The sequence below is a fragment of the Mercenaria mercenaria genome, unplaced genomic scaffold, assembly GCF_021730395.1.
Source record: "Mercenaria mercenaria strain notata unplaced genomic scaffold, MADL_Memer_1 contig_3122, whole genome shotgun sequence".
Taxonomy (NCBI): domain Eukaryota; kingdom Metazoa; phylum Mollusca; class Bivalvia; order Venerida; family Veneridae; genus Mercenaria; species Mercenaria mercenaria.
The window spans coordinates 9132-31644 of NW_026461234.1; the positions used below are offsets into that span (position 1 = coordinate 9132).

Consider the following 22513-nt stretch of genomic DNA (forward strand, 5'->3'; position numbering starts at 1 on the left):
CTTGCGCATGATACTCTGTCTCATGATGATGAACAATAGTGTTAAGTCTCATCAGAATCCCTCCATGCATGAAGAAGATATGCTCTAGACAAAGTCTGTGGACGCAGCCCGCGCCAGGGTGACGTTCCCATGATACGTACCTTTTTCCAAACAGGCCGAACAAGAAGAAAATAAGCGCATCTCCTCTTGATAGTGCTTCCTATGAAGTTTCGCTGACTTCCAATAAGTGGTTACTGAGAAATATAATCCCATACAAGAAATGCGGGACGGCCGGACAAAATATGTGACTACAATGCTTCGACTTCAGGGAGCATAAAAATTGTGCTTTGTTATCTACATAGATTCGAAGTCTGAAGTCAATCCCTTGCATACTCTTTAAGGCATGCTCCGGACAAGCAAAGGTAGTGATGTCTTGTACTGACAGACAGATATACAGCTGGTTTGATTACAATATTACAACCTTAAAAGTCTAAATATGTTGGATGACCATTTAAAGACATTCAAAGTTAAATAAATGGACAATACTCACGTGTGCATTTTGTCACAGTGACATTCTTGAAGTCAGAATATGAACCACTCACTGATAGAGCTGCTTCCCATAATCCTGCATCAGTAAGTTCATCAAAACTGCTTATCGTGACATTATACTGCTTATTAGCAGCATCACAACTATAGCTCATTCTGGCTTCTGGAAATGCTGGATCTGCACCCGCGGAAGCAAGACAAAAAGTAATTGATATATCTAATGTTGCTGTAGCATCTGTCATTTTACTAAATTTCCACCGCAGGGCAGTTGGACTTCCACTTCCTGTATACTGTACAACAAGTTGAACAGCATCATTATCATTGTAGCAAGTTTCACTTACTTCAACAGTAAAGTCATCAGCTCCTGAAAACATTATTTAAACATGAGAGTCGACTGAATAATGACCCATTTGCAAAAGAAAGTGACACCAAAGAAATGTTATATTCTCATTGTAAAGAACTGCATAAACCTTCAAATTATTTTCAAGATAACTTTTTTGGTACTGGTCCAGGAGCCAACAGTGACCACCAGTTTGAAACAAGGAATCGATAAAACCGAATGATGCTCCCTGAGAGATGGAGATAATAAAACAAGAAGAAAAATTGATAGACAGATAATTAAACAGGCAAATTTGATTAATTAGTATCCCCTGCTTAAATGGTTTGTGGTGAGAAATGGCAAAAAAATATATCCAGCAAAAAGTTAAGGATGTTATCACAAGCGTTTCAAGCTCTATCAATATATATATGCATTATCATATCCCACCCGCATAATATACTCTGAAATAGTACAGGTTGGCATGTAAATCGCTTATTTTTTAGTTATTTTATACCAGCTAATAGCTCTTAACAGCATTTCAATTATCAATGTAAACTAACTTACAGATGTGAAAGAAATCAAAGCGCTGAAAGCACTGAAGAACGATTGCCCTTGATAGTGGCAAACCCGTAAAACAGAGCAAAAATGAGCATTTGCGTTAAGCAAGTAAATCCTTACCAAAAGTCACACTAGAGTTCAATTTAACAATTAGATAAAGAACAATTTGTATTGTTACTGGTGGTGGTGCAAAAGTGACAGATACAGGTTTCATCACTAGACACTATTGCCACAAAGAAGGTTAAGGGAAAGACTGTACAGTTGTACTCTGTTATACGGGTTTCACTAGGAGGCTTGTTTATATATTCTTTATAAAGGTTGAAATAACCACTTCTACAGCAAACTATTTCAAACATGGTTATAAGAGAAAAGGAAGAACATTGTATATTCTATAAACTTTAATGTAGTAATAAAACAATATTAGACTAGTAAAGTGTTCTAAAATGAAATAAGATTTTCAGCATGCAGGCATTTCCAAAAATAAATAGTTTTATGCACTTCATTGCTGGGCTTAGATTCTTTAAGCATCTTTTTTTTTATTAATTGTTTTCCTAACTTTGTTTCCTTTCAATTGAGAGAAACTATAATCACAAATACCTGATTTTTTTTTTACTTTCTAGATTTCAGCGAGTGCAAATCATTTTAATGCCTGTGAAATATTTCACTGAAATTATTAAAGGGACAAGTTTTGAATATTTGGGAAAATAGTGACTTAAGTAAAATATTTAAAGATGGTTTATGAACACAGCCCTTGTATTCCTTTGTTTCGTTAGGAAACAATACACTGTATTAAATCGATTAACATAATACCCCAAACGTTGGTTTGACCAGAAATTTAGCCAATATGACCACCCCCTTTTAGTGCAAGTACAAAACAAAAATGTACAAAATATACAGGTTACATAACAGCAATCTTACACAACAAGAGGACCATGATGATCCTGAATCGCTCACCTGTCCCCCACATGACCCAGTTTTGAACTGAGTATGACGTCGTTTTTTCTATTATTTGACATAGTGACCTAGTTTTTCAGCTCATGTGACCCAGTTTTGAACTTGACCTAGATATCTTCAAGATAAAAATTCTGACCAATTTTCATGAAGATCCAGGCCATCCTTAAAAAATTGTTTGCTTGCGGTAACGCGACCGACTCACGAAAATTGCCGCAACTCAAAAAAAATTTTAACCCAAAACTTGGAATTTTTTTTTTATCGGTGCCATGTTTTTATTCTTTCCTGTTTCGTTATTTCTTTTGGGTAACTATTTGTATCGCAAAGTTTTCCTAGACAGTGTTCGTTGAGGTTTAACTACATGAATGATCGATATGACCGATAAGAAACAAAATATGTGAAAGTTACGCTTTCTGCACACCGCTAATTAACAAGTGACACAAACACGATAATAGGCTGCTCTTCTATGCATTGTTTATCAATTAACTTTTACACATTGATCAATAAATACCTTTGGCAATGACGGACATTATTGTACCAAATACAAACCGCGAGAAGCCCACGTGTCAATCGGCGCGTGGCATGATTTACATCTGCCAGAAGCTAATTAATATACCAAGCTCCGCCTACTGCCATACTTCCGCTTATGGCGGCAAACAATATTGAAATTCACCGGGATTTTGATTGACAAGGGGCAGTACTTTCGAACTCGAGACGCATAAAAGAAAATTTCCTCGGGTCAAGCCGACCCACGGGACATTTTATGTGCGGGTCAAATACGAGTTTTTCTCGATAAGTGCGAGTGAAAACAAGTACAAAAAATTCATGCAAAAAGTTGTTTAGAAAATTCCACATGGACAAATCGTGGTACATAGTGTTCTCTGTGCAATACTGTAGACGTATTTAACCGAGTTTTAGATTTGTAAAAAAATTATTTTTCTCATATGTAAAACATCTGGAATAGATAAATTCTTGGATATCATTCTGTCATAATTTCTCAAACAATTTTGCAAACAAATAATAATTTTAGTTTCGATCTTTTGTCGTTGCATAATCTTTTTAATCTGCCCCGAGGATAAAACAGCAGTGACACTGCACAAGTCACTTGGAAAGAGCACAGTAAACTTCAAAAATATTAGACAAACAAAATTTTCTTACCTGAAAATTTATTTATAAAAGTTAAACATCCTTTTAATGCAATGACTAAAACCAGCGAAAGAAATCCATAATGTTTACATTTCTAGATTTTCATATTTAAGTGAAATTAAATTTCCATGGGTCCACTTTTTTCTATTTTTCAAAACCCATACTTTAGAAACATAGTTATTATTACTGAAACTTTCTGTGACTTAAATAATGTAACTGAAATTCATGCACATTTCTGACACCTGCCATCAGAAACTGACTTTAAATCAATAGACTTAAACAAAGACAGGAAATAATAAGAAAAAAAAATTAAGTATATTTAGTTCCATTTTCAACTTGCATGTCATGGCGCTATTAAAATTCTTTCCACGTTTCCCTAAAATCACTCCACTTCTCCATAATCTTAGCTGCATGAGGAAGAAATTACTTCTCCCTAAAATATTAGCATAGCTTAAGCCCTGCGTAAACAATGTAAAACAAGTATTGTCTTAAAATTACATGATACATGGGCTTTGAAGGAGTGCCGTTCTGGTAATCAGACTCAGGTCTACAGGGTAAAATATCAAAGATTTTGCTATGTACTTCAATGCTGTCCATCGGAGTAGGAATCCTAAGGAATGTAATGTTTTTTTATTACCCCAACCAGTGCAAGGACATTCAAAAGGTCTGGCCAATTATTTTTGTTTAACATATTGATAATCTTAAATTTTTAAGTTTCATATGGAGATAATAAGCTCTGTTTCTGACTGGTGTCAGGCTATCTGTTGTTTTTATTGTTATTAAAAAGGTGATATTAATATTAGTATTCATACTATGTGAAAACCACCACCCTTGCAGATATGTTACAATCAAGTTAGCATTCTACAGAGAAATGTTAGTACCCAAAAGGTGTATAAACCAGAGGGTTAAAAAGAAAATGCAGGTGTTGCACAATTAGCATACAAAAAAAGAAAAAAAAAGAAAAAAAAAAACCTACCTACCTACTCATACTAAAAAGTCTGGGTCGCGTTACCGCAAACAAACAATTTTTTAAGGATGGCCCCATTGAAAAATATGGCCTCTAGAGAGGTCACAAGGTTTTTCTATTATCTGACCTAATGACCTAGTTTTTGAAGGCACGTGACCCAGTTTTAAAACTGACCTAGATATCATCAAGATGAACATTCTCACCAATTTTCATGAAGATCTCGCGAAAAGTATGGCCTCTAGAGAGGTCACAAGGTTTTTCTATTTTTATACCTACTGACCTAGTTTTTGACTGCACGTGACCCAGTTTCAAACTTTACCTAGATATCATCAAGGTGAACATTCAGACCAATTTTCATGAAGATTCACTGAAAAATACAGTCTCTATAGAGGTCAAAAGATTTTACTATTTTTAGATCTACTGACCTAGCTTTTGACCCCAGTTGATCCAGTTTCGAACTTGACCTAGATATCATCAAGATAAAAATTCAGACCAACTTTCATACAGATCCCATGAAAAATATGGCCTCTAGAGAGGTCACAAGGTTTTTTTATTATTTGACCTACTGACATAGTTATTGAACGCACGTTACCCAGTTTAAAACTTGACCTAGATATCATCAAGGTGAACATTCTGACCAATCTTCATGAAGATCCATTCAAAAATATGGCCTCTAGAGAGGTCACAAGGTTTTTCTATTTTGAGACCTACTGACCCAGTTTTGAACTTGACCTAGATATCATCGAGATGAACATTCAGACCAACTTTCATACAGATCCCATGAAAAATATGGCCTCTAGAGAGGTCACAAGGTTTTTTCATTATTTGACCTACTGACCTAGTTTTTGATGGCACATGACAGTTTCGAACTTGATCTAAATATCATCAAGGTAAATATTCTGACAAACTTTCATGAAGATCCATTGAAAACTATGGCCTCTAGAGAGGTCACAAGATTTTTCTATTTTTAGACCTACTGACCTAGTTTTGGATCGCACATAACCCAGTTTTGAAACTGACCTAGATATCATCAAGATGAACATTCTGACCAACTTTCATAAAGATCCCATGAAAAATGTGACCTCTAGAGTGGTCACAAGCAAAAGTTTACGGACGGACGACGGACGCTGCGCGATCACAAAAGCTCACTTTGTCACTTCGTGACATGTGAGCTAAAAATACGTCGTCTTGAACATTGCGCACCAAATGTGAGACTATGTTTTTGATCCAAGTTACAGCTACATTTTAACTGTATTAAACTTAACAAGGCACTAAGTTATTATTACATTTGAAATTTTCACGTCTTTTAACGAGATCGATGGATAATATATCATGTCCACCAGATTAATCAACGATAGCCTGCAACACATTTTCTAGTTTTCTTATGTTCTTTTGGATTACTTTTAGATTTCAACAAAATTTCAGCTATTTTCACCAAAAGACAGTTTACTGAAACATCATATATGGGAAAGACCAGTGCTAGTCTCCAGTTTTTTTGTTCAGTTTTTTGGAATGGTACTGATACCCGTGCTATTGGGAAAATTCGCGCCATTTTTGGTCAAACTAGGAAATGTTTATGAAGCACATTTTATAGTAGCTAATTCAAAATAACAACTGAAAAGACTCTGAACTCCGTTTAATCATTAATACTGTCATTCAATTATCACTTTTACCCGTGCAGAAATTATTCCCAGGTAAAAGGATTTCCTGGGAATTCTTTCTATCCTGGTATGAAAATCCTGGTATTCAAGAAAAGCTAGGATCCTGGGATTTTTAGGACCTATGACCAGGATAAAACCCAAGAAAATACCAGGAATTTAATGTTACAACAAAAATAACAAGAGACCTAGGAATTTAAAAATATAAAATACCAGGAAAACCAGGAGGAGCTAGGAACTCTTTTTTTCAGACTTGTTAGCTATACACAACAAGAGCTGTCACTAATGGTGACAAATGCCCCTGCAGCACCTTGACATTTGACCTGGTGACCCCAAAGTCAGTAGGGTTTGTGTAATCATAAAGTACTATCAGCATGTGAAGTTTGAAGGTCCTGGGTGAAGTGGTTCGCGAGTAAAGTGCCTTCATGCAAAAAGTTAATGTTGGCCCCTGTGACCTTGACCTTTGACCTGGTGACCCCAAAGTCAGGAGGGGTGGTATACTCAATAAGTACTATCAGCACGTGAAGTTTGAAGGTCCTGGGTGAACTGGTTCGCGAGTAAAGTGCCTTCATGCAAAAAGTTAACGTTGGCCCCTGTGACCTTGACCTTTGACCTGGTGACCCCCAAAGTCAGTAGGGGTGGTGTACTCAATAAGTACTATCAGCACGTGAAGTTTGAAGGTCCTGGGTGCAGTGGTTCGCGAGTAAAGTGCCTTCATGCAAAAAGTTAACGTTGGCCCCTGTGACCTTGACCTTTGACCTGATAACCCCAAAGTCAGTAGGGGTGGTGTACTTAATAAGTACTATCAGCATGTGAAGTTTGAAGGTCCTGGATGCAGTGGTTCGCGAGTCAAGTGCCTTCATGCAAAAAGTTAACGTTGGCCCCTGTGACCTTGACCTTTGACCTGGTGACCCCAAAGTCAGTAGGGGTGGTGTACTCAATAAGTACTATCAGCAAGTGAAGTTTGAAGGTCCTGGGTGCAGTGGTTCGCGAGTAAAGTGCCTTCATGCAAAAAGTTAACGTTGTGACGAACTAACTAACTAACTAACTAACTAACTAACGGACGGACAGTTGAAAACTAATATGCCTCCCTTTGGGGGCATAAAAAGTCAAATTCCTGGTATCCTGGTACCTGGGAAAAGTAGTCTTCATACAATTCCCAGAAAAGTCCTGGTAGCCAGGTATAGAAACTGGCAGAAAAAGTTTTAAGTCAGAACAATGGGAAAAGTTTTTTAATTTTTTAAATTCATTAAAAATCCATTACTTTCCTCTTTTTTATACAGGTACAGGTATTCAAATAAATTGAAATGAAACAAGAAATATAAATTAGAAAAAAAAATCACTTCTTACAGTTTGCAAAAAAAAAAGTTTCTAAATTAAAATTAAAGTAATCATTTTAATATAATTGCTTCTTTTCTTTATTATTGAACATCTCAAATAATAGCACAAACAAGTATATAAGTAAAACATTAAGTTTCATTATATAGGGTTAAATGTCATATAGCCAAAGAAAGGTACTATTCTGCTAGTCTGCTGCATCACCATAACGTGATTAATCTATACCTTGACTGATTCACAGTCATTAGATTATCTAAGGGTCAATAAAATATTCTGCTGTTCAGCTGATGTATCTATAGAGATAGATAACTGATACCAAATGTTATCTTGCCTCCTACAAGTTTCTTGCATTTCTATTGGTCAATAGACGTCACGTGGAGACAGGATATATTCCATATCCTGCTAGTACATTTCAGATATGAATTTTGATTAAAAAAAAAATGGCTGCCGCTTTGTTAATTTACAAAATATTAGATAATAGCGTGTAAGTAAAGGGTAGTCGGCAAGATAAAATCGCTACACAGCTTGTTGGTGACAGGATACGGGATATACGCTGTCTCGAAAATCCTTATCAGGCTCGAGCTTCGCTCTCGCCAGATATGGATTTCCTTGACAGCGTATATCCCATATCCTGTCACCAACAAGCAGTGTAACTAATAGTATCCTTATATTTAGAAACCTCATCAAGATAAGAACCAATGAAAATGAAGATGCAATGTTTGGCTGCCGAAGCTCAAAAAATAGTCCCAATTTTTTTCTGTTTCTTTTACTATTACAATCATCTATGCAAATTAAATAATACATGAACAAATCCCCCCTTGTACTGTACATACAGATATTATTAGCACTCTAAATGTTCAATTCAGAACTTAAGTATACCAAAGGAAATTGCCCATGAATATGAAAATTTGAATGAACTGTAAACAGGAAGTTCTTTCTTGGAGGAAAACAAAATGGAGATAAACTTTGCTGCTAGAAATTTTAAAATGGCTATTAGACAGACATTAGATAAGTCTCTTATACTAATTTATTTCAAAAAGTAATTTAATTTAGAACACAACAAGATTAGAAAATATTAGATGGAAACAAGAACTTTATCAATCACAGAGACTTTCATCTGATTATAGGTATTTTTTGGTCAGGAATTTACAAGCATTAAATAATGCCTTTAAAAAACAAGGAAGACTATCCAACAGGGAAAGCAGCAATATATTTATATCTTTTAGAAATTTAATGGTTTTTTTTTTCTTGTAGAATTTTTAGGTAATCAGTACTGTGATTGCTATATATCTATGGCTTTACAAGACTGTCCAAACACTTAGTCACAAAAATATTTTTCAGAAAAAATGTGTTTATCAGAAGTATGTCCTCAGAAACACACATGCATCAATCATGATCAGTGACCACACTGCAGAATAGATTGGGATCACAGAGAGACATCATCAAACAGATCACATGTTTCAATATGGTAAGTATTTTAACAAACACTGCAATTAGTGTTAAATTGGATAGTCACTGTGTACTTTTGATTTTTAAGTATTTCCCTTTTTGCATTTCCATGTGAAAGCTATTGGAATATGATATCCAAGATATATAAATGATACAATACTGTCTGCTATCTTGCACATTCAAGCTAGATCACCTGAAACTGATCAACCTAAATTTCTTTGGGACAGTCGTATTTCTGCATGCTTATAAGACTGTCAAATCTTGAAAGCAACAGCAAAGACCCAAGCCCTATTTAAGGTTGTATTTTTTACAACATTGGTGCCAATCAATTTGGGTGATTTTCCAATTTTTGTAGCTTAAGGTACTCTGGCAAAAGACAGAGTTGACAGAAGCTTATGGAACAGTTAAATACAAACTGAAATTGACTTTTGTGATAACAGTTAATATAGATAATCTTATATTGTTTTAATTATTTTTATATTAATGATTAGTGCTTTATGATTGTTATTTACATGTTTTATGTTGTCATTTTCAGAAATTGTTGGAATGAAGTTCCCGAACATGACTCCAGTGCTTCTGAAGCTGCCTAAAGCCAACAGAATTCCAAAAACGTTTTTTTTTTGTTGTTGTATAAACTGTCAATAAATTAGCTATTATTAATAAATTTTGAAATTGAACAGAAGTAATTATTTTTATCAAGAAATTTCCTGGGATCCTGGTTTTCTTAGATTTTACTGGGATTTTCCTGTGATCTTGGTTTTCTTAGAACAGACATGATTTTGCAACGTAAGCAAAAAAGCTGAAAATTACGGCCGGGGGTCTGGGCCCCGCTTAAGGCCCCCAGAAGCTCTTGGGTAAATGGTGAAAAATCCTGCATTCTAGGCTTCTCCTGGCATCTAATTTCAATTTCAAAACTCATGTTTTTTAAGTGGTTCTTTTTGTTATTTCATAAAAATTCATTCATATTTATAAGAGATATAATAATAATTAATTAAATAATTATTCCTTTAGTAGTTTGCAATTTTTGAATTATCTCCCTTTAATGGGTATTTTTCACTACTTAGTTGTTTATTAAGCATTAATATTTAGTTCTTTATTTTTGACCTTTGTATTTCAAACTTAATATAAGGTCATTTATCAAAAGTAGAGTTGTGTTTTTTTTATTTTATGACTTTTAAAAAAGGTTTTTAAATGCTTTAAATTGCATTATATATAAATCTCAATTCACAATCCAGACCATACATATTACTATATAGCGAAAATACCACCTAAAGGTATGATTAGCACTTTGTTTTGAAGCACTTGGGAGGTGCTTAAAAAATCCTCCCCGTGTATCAATGCTTTACATTGGGCACGTGAAAGAACCAAACGAACTGCTTTAGTTCATTTGTATCTCAAACTTTCTTCACTGAAATTTTTACGCGTGGACTGAAATGAACGCGATTGAAATTTTCGAGTCGATTGAAATGAACGCGACGACCGCGCAAATTATTTGTGAGCCGTTCCACTTAAGTTACAATATTTCTGATTTTTTCGTTCCGCGAATCGGCTTATTATTATAATTCCGGAACAGAAAGGTTTTTCTTTGGAAAGGAAAATTCCCGATGACCGACGCTAACGGTAATATCTGAGATGTTCCGATTGCGGCGTTTCTAGAAGCGGTGGTTCATATCGTGACCTCAACGCGAAACTAGTCTATATGTATATAGAAATAGAAGCAGATAGACTAGTTTCGCGTTGAGGCCACGATATACATTCAGATCTAATAATCCATCGGCGGTGGAAATTTTCGCCGATAAAAACGACTTACAAAATTTTAGTGTAGATGGGGATAAAAGTATATAAAATACCGAAACGGATTCGAAAAAATCGGATTTTTCAGTGGTCATAAAAAAATCGGAAACGATCATAAAAAATCGGTCTTTGATGGAGTAAGAAGCGGATTTCCGCTTTAAAGCGGAAAAAAATCATGTCTGTTAGAATTTCCTGGGATCCTCATGTTCCAAGACTTTCCTGTTTACCTGGTAGATTCCAGGATTTTCCTGGCTACCAGGTAGATTCCAGGATTTTTCTGGTTACCAGGTAGATTCCAGGATTTTATATTCCTAGGTCATCCTGGAATATTCCTGTTCCAATACCGCGCCTGGTATTTTCCTGGTCCCAGGACCAGGCATTTCCTGAGAAATTCCCAGGAATATTTCCCTGGATTTTCTCAGGAAATTCCCAGAATATTCCTGGGAATTTCTGCATGAGTACAGAGCAATCTCTTTGTTTTTAGCAATCTTGAACTTTTCATTAACATCTCATGTCAGGATGAACGTGACTAGATTAACTCGTCGGTAATGGCAGTTTGACAGATCAAACAGAGACAGACCTCTCTTCCCCTTTATTGCTTAGCGATACACCCTCTTTTTCATGAACATTCTGTTGATATGAAAGCATTTCATAGATTCTTTTCTTCTTTTCCGGCTGCCTTAATCTTTTTTCGGTAGTATTTGCTGTTGTGCAACATTTTTATCAGTAAAAAGGGAACTGATGCAAGTTACAATCCTATCTCCAATAACCAAGTAATATTCCCATTCGTCTCCAATCCTGCATGCTTTTACAACGGAAGTTACGAAACGTCCGCGTGTGAAAACAGATGAAGAGTATTTTTATTTACAGTGCCTATAACATCTACGCAGTTGTAAAAAACACAATGCGGTGCATTTCATTTTGCGGCCAATTTACTTTCAGTTTTAATTTTTGGAAATGGGAATTTTTTTACTGATGATTGGGAAAAATGGACACTGTTTGGCATTGGGAATGGTACCGTTTATCAGTACTGCTCATATAAGAAAAAAAACTCTGCAGTCTCCCATCCTCCGTCTATCAGAGATGTTATTGAATAGTTAAAATCAGTGACCTTAAAAAGAAAAAATGTAGGTTTCCTTGTGGCCCGTTCCATTTGGAAATTTTATGAAAAAATATATGTTACTATTTAGACATTCAGTGGAGTACAATACAAAACATAAGTATATATACAGGTTATATAACAGCAAAACAGCAAACAAACACAAAATACTATTACTAACTGTAGGAGCCGGCCCACTTAGTAGGGACAGCACAGATCCACAGAGAGTTCGATCCTCGGGCAGGACGTATGTTCTCCATGACGATTTGATGAAAGACATTCCGTCTGAAATCATTCGTCGTTCAACTCTGATTCATGTGGGGGAGTTGACATTTACTTGCAGAGTACTGGTACAGAATCCATGAACACTGGTTAGGTTAAGGATCATGTAAACACCTTAGAGACAACCCTTAGGGTAAATTTTCATTTTGGAAATCATACCAGAGAGACCCGTAATAATAATAATAATAATAATTATAATAATGACTTTATTTTTTGAGGCAACACTATTTGGCATGCCCAATCTTCCAAGTGGGCCTCAAAGTTACGTACAATATTTACAAATAGATTTCAAATGTAAATTTAAAACAGCATGATTCTTTTGAACTGTTCAAGACTGTTAAAATTTTTTACTTCAAGAGGTAATGAGTTCCAGATTTTTGGTCCTGAGTATTCAAGGGATTTTCTGTTCTAAGTTTGGTTTAGGTACTTCTGTAATCAAGACATCTGTTTGATTCTGATCTTAAATTAATATATGGATTATGTACAAATTTACATTTACTTTGAAGATAGGATGGACTAAAATTGTTAATTGATTTAAAGACTAAAATTGCTTTTTTATTCATAGGATTTCATCCACTTTGGCTCTTTCAGCAAATCTTCAGATGGAAAATCAAAACATTTATCAAGGATGTTTCGAACTGCTCTTTTTTGAAATTTCGTAATTTTTTCCATTGAATCTCTGTTGCAATATCCCCAAATAGTGCAGCAATAATCCAAGTGGGGTAAAATATAAGCATTAATGAAAAGTTTTCTCTGTGAAGTATCTAGGTAGCATTTAATTCGTTGTAAAAGATAAAGTAAGGAATTGCATTTCTTAAGTGTGTTATCAATATGATCTTTCCAGCTTAAGTTATCACTGACATGTACCGGTACACCTAACAGCTTTTCTGATTCAGTATATTCCACAGTTTCATTGTTGCATAACTAAGAGGCGATGTTAACAACACAATTAGAGTTATGGGGTTTGTAACCACACATGCAGATGATGATTATAAAGAAATATTTTTAATTTCAAGTCATTATCTTTTGAAGTACCAAAGATATGTCTATGAACGAAGCTTTCGAAAAAATTTAACATGAAAATAATTCCAAGTTTAACAACTTTGCGACCTTGACCTTGGGTAAAATGGGCCCAGAGATCATCAAGACTAACATTCTGACTAAGTTTCATAAAGACTGGGTCACAAATGTGGTCTCTAGAGTGTCCACAAGCTTCTCCTTTGATCTGACCTACTGACCTAGTTTTTGACCCCACATGGGGGAGCACTGCAATGCAGAGCAATACACACAAAGCAAAGTCATATCTGACATTTGACCCTTAAGTGTGACCTTGACCTTGAAGCGAGTCATTGGGAACATGCGCTCTGCACGTCGTCTCAGTGTGGTGAACATTTCTGCCAAGTTTCTTTGAAATCCTTCCAGCAGTTCAAGAGTTACTGAGCAGACACGAAAGAAACTGATATGACTTTTGACCCCTAAGTGTGACCTTGACCTTGAAGCGAGTTGTCCGGAACATGTGCTCTGCATGTCGTCTTGGTGTAGTGATTATTTGTGTCAAGTTTCTTTGAAATCCTTCAAGGGGTTCTAGAGTTACATAGCGGACATAGAACAAACTGATAAGACCTTTGACTCCTAAGTGTGACCTTGATCTTGAAGCGAGACGTACAAAACATGCGCTGTGCAGGTCGTCTTGGTGTGGTGAACATTTGTGTCAAGTTTCGTTGAAATCCTTCAAGGGGTTCAAGAGTTACAGAGCCGACACGAAATTGCTAACGGACAGACCGACCGACACCAGCGTCGTAACATAATACGTCCCTTCGGTAGTATTAAAAGGGGTATCAGAAGTTTTCGAAAGGAACCTAGATAATATGCCAATTCAAGTTGTGTGCAAGTTTGATTGTTTGATTAAAGCTGATTGCAAAATATGGTCTTTATCATGTTCACAAGCCAAAAATTGCAAATTTTGGCCCTTTAAGGGGCCATAACTCTGGAACCCATGATGGGATCTGGCCAGTTTTTGAAAGGAGCTAAGATATTATGCCAATACAAGATGTGTGCAAGTTTGATTGAAATTGATTGCAAACTGTGGTCTCTTTCATGTTCACAAGAAATTGTGAACAGATGATGGACGGATGACGGACGAAGGGCGATTACAAAAGCTTACCTTGTCACTGCGTGACAGGTGAGCTAATTAAACAGTGTTTAAACTATTTGACCTATGTACCATCTTGCAGAAGTTAACCCAATCTTACTGATCACTATGCAGTTGTGCTTATCAAGGCAAAATTGCAACTAAATTATTTTCTGAAAAGATATGACCCATAATTTGTCTGTGCTACTCCTTCTACAGTGTGTACATACCACGTGGTTTGTGATATCATTTTCAGGTATTACGGCAAGAAAATTAATAGACAAATCTGTCGATTCAGAACTAAAAAACAGTGTAAGTATTTCATTTTTTCACCGATTTGAATAATTCTTTTACGAGGCTCAAGCCATTAGATAGTGGGCTATAAACACAAGTCAAAGTTGTTCTAAAATTCTAAGCAGTTTTTGCAAAGGTCCGTTCCAACCATGAAATTCGGCAAATTCTTGGAGAGTGATACGGCAAGAAAAAACCCGTGTTTTACAAAATAATGCAGCATTGCTTTCCTTTACACTGCTGTGTCTTTCACCGCTGTTTATTTCGGTTCCAAGAAGGCCTGCGAACCATTTTACTTGAAATAAAATGGTAAGTTTCTCTGTGAAAAGTATGTCTACTGAAAATGCTAATATTGCAAGAATGATACGACGGCAAGCAGATTCATGAATACACCTATTGTTCCTTTACCAACAGATTCGCGGGACTCGTTTCCTCATGTATAATACCAGTTTGCAGATTTCTTTAGCTTTAAAGATTAATTTGGGTATGACGTGATATGAAAGAACAGCTTTTTTCAATGCCACCTAAAGATCGTTTAGTAGATCTATCAAATGTTTTCTGTTTCATTACTTGTTATCTAATAATTTTGAGCTTTCAAGAGAAGTTTTTTGATTTCACTTTATTTATAGTCTCAAGAGGTATCTTAAAATTGAGTCCTTGTGTACCTATAATGTTGCATCCACGAATGCTAACAACTATCTTAAAAGATTCAAACTGCCAAAATGTCTACAAAAAGTGTTTAAGATTGAAAATACATCCTACATGTTCACATTATGTGTATACTTATGAAGCATTAGTGGAAGTTGGGCCTCTGAACAATGTCTATCAATAATAGTAATTGATAATGTATCGAAACTTAAATTTTCCTTAATTCTATGTTTTGCTTTATTTATCTGTTACTTTTGCACTAATGTTAGAGCCTTTCTCAGCGGGGATTTTATTTACATTGTGTTGTTTAACTTGTTGAAAATAGGGTAAGTGCGAGGTTGGCATGCCCTAAACATGTTTAAACCCCAGTTTCCTTTATTTAGGTTACTGACCGTTCCAAGGCGGTGCCCCTATTTTCAACAGGTTGTTTTGTCTGTCTTGTATTGTGTGTTGTGTATGTTTTCTTGTTTGTTGTAAGCGTTTTTCCTCCGCCCCACTCCCCCTTTTGCCCTCTCCTTTCCCTTGCATTTACGCTACTTTTTGCATCCCCTCCCCCTTTACCTTTAATAAGTTTTCATGGCTCCTCTTTGTTTTGGCAGCCGAATCCCAAGATGGTACTTCAATGTTTTTTCCTACTGGTGTGGGTGCGTTTATAAGCTTGTGAGTCTATAACGGTGCCCTACTGTTTTCTTATGTGTTGCTTGTTCGTTTTTCTTATGTTATTCAGTTGATCGTCGTTGTGTGTTTATCTTTGGTACACGTGTGTCTGCGCTATTGTGGTTTATGTTGCAGTGCGGCTGTTTTTTTAAAGAACATGGCATTTCTTTGTATATTCGTCCTTGTTCAACTTTTCCCTTCGGAATCCTCCCCCAACCCCCGACCCCATTTCGGCCCTTACCAATTCCTTCCCCTTTATCAATATTTAGCTTATATTAATATGTACTTGTTGGATGTTTGAAGCAACCCGTCTGAAATATTTTTCCCATTACAGCTTCTTTTTGTTGTGGGCCTACTATGTACATGTGTGGCTCTAGGGCTGTGTTTTTGGTGTTCTGTGCTTCCGAGAGATCTACCCTTACCTATTATCTTTTATATAGGATTAAGTCTTTAAGATTTCGTGATTATGGTGGTAGATCTACTAAACTTTGTTTAAAAAAAAGCTTGGTGTTAGCAAAGACAAATAGTCAGATGACGTATTTTAACTTTTCAGAGTTATTACGAGGACAAATACTAAACTAAAACTTAGGAAACGATCTAAGACGTCAGTGTTCAGACACTGAAACCGACAAGTGGGTTCAAATGTAAAGTTTGTTACATCGTGGATATGTACAGAAGATAAAATTTTCAATGAAGTTAATTATTAACATAAAATCAACACATCAGATATAGTACATGTTACGTAAAAAGTGAAATTGACCCAGAGGAAACTCTGATTATAACATAGTGCAATAATTTCTGAAATTACTGTAATTGGTATATAATTTTATTTTTACATGATAAATCAATGTTAATGTGTATGCATCTGCTTTTTGAGTTATTTGTGGAATGTAGAAAATGAATTAAAAAAAACAAACTGAACTGATTGAGTGATATTATATTCATTCTAATTTTTCGACATTTTTGATTCTCTGCAATGTGCCACTTTTTCTTTAAGGATGACTACCCGTAATAGGCCTCAATTTCACCAAAAGCGTACATACAACTTGATTATGTAAGCTTTGAAAATGTCAAACGATAGAAATAAGGTGCATATTGACAATTGATATTTTTTTTTTTTTGGATTTAACGTCGCACCGACACATGATATAGCGACAGAAGTTCTCAAAGATTTCCTTTAGATTACCTCCTTTGATAATTTTGGTTTTGCATGAGTTAATAATTTTCACCTTTTCCCTTTGGGGAATTTTAGATTTCTTTTTGATATTTATATCAGAATCATATAATGCATCTTTCTACCGCAAACTTTTCTCGAAACTTGAGCTCAAATTCTCAAAATCAAAGAAATTATATATTTCCCATAGGCATCAATGTTAACTTTAATACTGATTATCTCCCCTAAAAATGATAAAATTCGAAAAATCTCTCGGTGAAACGTTTTTAATTTTGAATGTTTTGAAAGTGACCAAAATTAATATCATTTAGATATTACATCCAGTTACAAGATATGAACAAGAGCTTGTAGAACATGAAATGCCCCCCTTGATGCATTCTGTAATTGCACAAGGAACAGAAATTATATGCTCACTGTTAACAAAAGTTCTACCATTCTGGTTTAAGCTGACCTTGACCTTTAACCTATTAACCTTCAAATTTGTAAAAATCAATGTCAAATTTCAATTCAGAACACAAAACTATGCATGCTGTCCAAATTTGAAGCCTTTACCTTCAGAAATGTGAAAGTAGGTCACTAGGTCAATCTCAAGACCAAAGTTCATTTCAGTACACAATACTATACAGGTGGTTCAAATTTGAAGGCTGTAGCTTGAGAAATGTGAAAGTAGGTCACTAGGTCAAAATCAAGGTCAAATTTTATTTCGGAAGGTCAACTCATCTCAAGGTTCATCTTGCCACTCAAAACTATACATGTGGTCTAAATTTGAATGATGTAGGTTATGGACATGAAGATTCTAAGTTTTTCCCTATATAAGTCTATATGAACCATGTGACCCCTGGGGCGGGGCCATATTTGACCCTAGAGGAATAACTTGAACAAACTTGGTAGAGAACCACTAGATGATGCTATATTACAAAATATCAAATTCCTAGTCTTTGTAGTTTGGACAAGAAGATTTTCAAAGTTTTTCCCTATATAAGTCTATGTAAACCATGTGACCCCCAGGGCGGAGCCATATTTGGCCCTAGGGGAATAATTTGAACAATCTTAGTAGAGGACCACTAGATGATGTCATATAAACAATATCAAAGCTCTAGGCCCTGTGGATTTGGACATGAGGTTTTTCAAAGTTTTTTCCTATATAAGTCTATATAAACCATGTGACCCCCGGGTGGGGCCATATTTGACCCCAGGGAAATAATCTGTAAAATCTTGGTAAAGGACCACTAGATTTTGCTACATACCAAATATCAAAGCCCTAGGCCCTATGGTTTTGGACAAGAAGATCAGAAATCGTTCAACTGTTCCTGGCCAATGTGACCTTGACCTTTGATCTAATGACCTCAAAATCAAAAGGGGTCATCTGCTGGTCATGGCCAACCTAACTATCTATTTTCCTGACACTAGGTTCAAGCATTCTTGAGTTATTGCCCAGAAACCATTTTACTGTTCCTGGTCAATGTGACCTTGACCTTTGACATACTGACTTAAAAATCAATAGGGGTCATCTACTGGTCATGATCTACCTCCCTATCAATTTTTGTGACCCTAGGCCTAAGCGTTCGTGAGTTATAATCCGGAAACCATTTAACTGTTCCTGGTCACTCTGACCTTGACCTTTAACATACTGACCTCAAAATCAATAGGGGTCATCTAATGGTCATGATCTACTTCCCTATCAATTTTTGTGACCCTAGGCCTAAGCGTTCTTGAGTTATCATCCAGAAACTGTTTAACTGTTCAGGGTCACTCTGACCTTGACGTTTAACATACTGACCTCAAAATCAATAGGGGTCATCTGCTGGTCATGACCAACCTCCCTATCAACTTTCATGATCCTAGTCCCAAGTGTTCTTGAGTTATCATCCGGAAACCGTTTCACTATTCAGGGTCACTGTGACCTTGACCTTTGATATACAGACCTCAAAAGCAATAGGGGTCATCTGCTGGTGATGACCAACCGCCCTATCAAATTTCATGATCCTAGGCCCAAGTGTTCTTGAGTTATCATCCGGAAACGGATTGGTCTACATTCCGACCGACCGACCGACATCTGCAAAACAATATACCCCTCCTTCGAAGGGGGGCATAAATATGGCTATTACACCATGTTATCCTTAAAAAGATTAACTGGCAGAATATAAAATGTGCCCAGTGGAAACCCTGCATGTATATGTAACAAATATTTGAATTTTATTTAACGTTTTGAAATGTAAAACATAACAGTGAAATGTAAGTACATTGTAAAATCGGAGATATTCATTTTATCAGACCCAACGAAACAAATGCAAAATCAATAAAAAGTCACCAAGCTAGCTTTGTAGCTTCCATCTACTCAACGATATATTATGCACATTGAAACTTAGTAATCAACGTTCATAAATGAAGACTGTGCAGCATCTTTTTGTGATAAATTTTATTTCAAAATTATCTTTTACTCAAACAAAAATTTTACTGACGATTGGCAAACTAGCACATGTATATAACATAAAGTTATTGTAAGAGCAAAGCATTTCCATCTCGACTTTGCATTAGTCGTATCGTCCATTAATCACAGTTTAATCAATGTAAACCATATATAAATAACAAAAATATACATGTGTATGCAGTACTTCTTGTATGTCATACTAGAGTGTAAAATGCAGAATGCAGATTGTCTTTAAAAAATAAATACAATATACAAAACTTAATGTGTTAAAATATTTTCTAAAATATCTGGACACTTTCAACGCGTAAACCAACGACTAGAAGAGTATAATAAAATAGCGTTTGAGTAAAACTTCTTTGTATCTCATAAAGACCACACCAAACATGAGAGAAAGAAAAAATTGCATGACCATTGAATAAAGCGTTAGTGATTAGCCAAAGAGCACACATAAGTGTGATATTGATCTGCTCCTGGGGCGTACCTATCTGTTGACAAATAAAACATAGTTATCACAGACGGAATCAAGGGTCGGTGTTACTTCTTCCAAATACAGGTCATGTAATGAAACAGTTGTCTACTTCTAAATTATGACCCTAGTTATGCTGTGGATCACAGAATCATTAATGAACATAACTTGGGCTTATCATAAAACTTAAAAGTCATATATCCAATCAAATAATGATGAAACAAGAAAGTGCTAAAACTTTATGCCCTAAAAAGGGGGCATAATATTAAAAGTATGAAAAGAAAAGAAGTTTATCCTATTCGATAAATGTAATATTATGAGTTTGAATTTTCTCAAGATTTTGCATAATCTAATATCAAAATTGTACAGTATTGCATGCATTCTTCAGACCCCTACATAGTATCAAATCATTTTTGACAAACGATAAATATCTTTTATGAACAATATTACAATAGTTCTAATTATCGTTTCAGAATCATGGTCGTAAAATGGAATGTAAAACTATGCCTATACAATCTCTTGACTTGCCAACATTATTTGTAAAAGTATTTTCAAGTTTATTAAACAGACAGACTTTAAAAAACTAGAGCTATCACTAAAGGTGATGAATGTACCCCCCTCATGCACTGACACAGTACATTGCAATTTGACGCACACAAGATTATGTGGACTGTATGTATATAGACTGTATGTATACAGTATAGTAACAAAAAACAAAGTCCGATAACTATGCAGAATATTTATCTAAAAGAATGTAACATGCACCATGCACAACTAGGGTTGGTACTGATCACTTGTGTGAAGTTTCATTAAATTGTGTAATAGGGTTTAGTAGATTAGGCACACACAAAATTGCATATGCAGACTGTATGTACATAGTATGTTAACAAGAAACAAAGTCCCATAACTGTGCAATTTTTGTCGCTGAAAGAACCTAACATGCCCCATGCACAACTACTGTTGTTACTGATCACTTGTGTGAAGTTGCATTAAATTGTGTCAAGGGGATGAGGAGAGATGGTGCGCACAAGATTGTGTCTATGTATATAGTATAGTAACAAAAAAACAAAGTCCCATAACTCTGCAAATTTTTTTTCTGAAAGAACCTTACATGCCCCATGCACAACTACTGTTGTTACTGATCACTTGTGTAAAGTTTCATTAAATTGTGTCAAGGGGATGAGGAGAGATGTTGCGCACAAGATTGTGTCTATGTATATAGTATAGTAACAAAAAAACAAAGTCCTATAACTCTGCAATTTTTTTTTCTAAAAGAACCTAACATGCCCCATGCACAACTACTGTTGGTACTGATCACTTGTGTGAAGTTTCATTAAATTGTGTCAAGGGGATGAGGAGAGATGGTGCACACAAGATTGTGTCTATGTATATAGTATAGTAACAAAAAAACAAAGTCCCATAACTCTGCAAATTTTTTTTCTAAAAGAACCTAACATGCCCCATGCACAACTACTGTTGGTACTGATCACTTGTGTGAAGTTTCATTAAATTCTGTCAAGGGGATAAGGAGAGATGGTGCGCACAAGATTGCGTCTACGGACAGATAGACAGACAGACAACCTGAAACCAGTATACCCCCCCTTACAACTTTGTTGTCGGGTGGGTGGGGGGGGGGGTACAATAATCTTGTGACGGCTATGACAGTCCTTTATCACTCACATGGTACAACTTCTTGTACAGCAAAGCCCCCATCCTTCATATAGACTGAAAGTGCTTCCCATGGACTGAAAGTGCATGTAAAGGTAACAACAGTTTTGAAAACAGACTACTGAATAATTCTTCTTAATAAATTTTAGGCATATGGAAAAATGTTTTGTCAACACTGCAATAAAGTTTCCTTTTAAAAAGGAAAGGCTTGGCTGGTTTTGGCATAGTCTACATAACTGGACAAGTGGAGGTAGGGGTCATTCAATAACAGTGCTAGCCCTGGCCATTATAAATTAATAGCCACTTTTTTTTCAGGGAAAAAATTAATAGACAAACTTGGCAGCGCGTACCTCGTATTTTAGCATTTCGATGAAAAACATAAAACACAAAAACTATTTAATATTTTTTTCATGAAACACTTAAACACACTTTATTTTTCAGTTATCATTATTCATATTTATCATAGACTTTGAATAATCATACATTTATATCTTCATTTGATTGTAGGACATTTGCCCCCCAGGACATTTGCCCCCCAATGAAAAATGTATTACTGGACATTTGCCCCCCACTTGAAATGGCAGATAGTCCAGCAGTCCACTTTTTTATTGGGGGGCAAATGTCCTGGGGGGCAAATGTCCGGATCCCCTTCATTTGTTTGTATTCAAATGTCACTGAAAATACCATTTTAGTAAGTGACATGACCCATTGTGAATTCTTGTCAAGAATGATCATTAATACTTTTTGTGATGAAAGTCAGGGCTTAAGCTAGGCTAGGATTTTTGGGAGAAGTCACTTCTCCCTCAGCTAAGATTAAGGAGAAGTGTAGAGATTTTAGGGAGAAGTGACAAGATTTTAGGGAAAACGTGGAAAGATTTTAGCACCATGATATGCAAGTTGAAAAAGGAACTAAATATGCTTAATATAATTACTATTTTTCTTATTTCCTGTCTTTGTTTCA

The 22513-nt window shown here is 35.6% G+C and overlaps 1 protein-coding gene across 1 annotated transcript in view; it reads right to left on the minus strand.

The window, feature by feature from the left end:
* Nucleotides 1-506: 506 nt before the first annotated feature.
* Nucleotides 507-22513, minus strand: part of LOC128552752 (uncharacterized) — a 38113-nt gene continuing 16106 nt past the window's right edge. Inside the window, exon 2 of the mRNA XM_053533808.1 lies at nt 507-889. Coding sequence (XP_053389783.1) covers nt 507-889 — 383 coding nt within the window. The remainder of the gene's footprint in view (nt 890-22513) is intronic.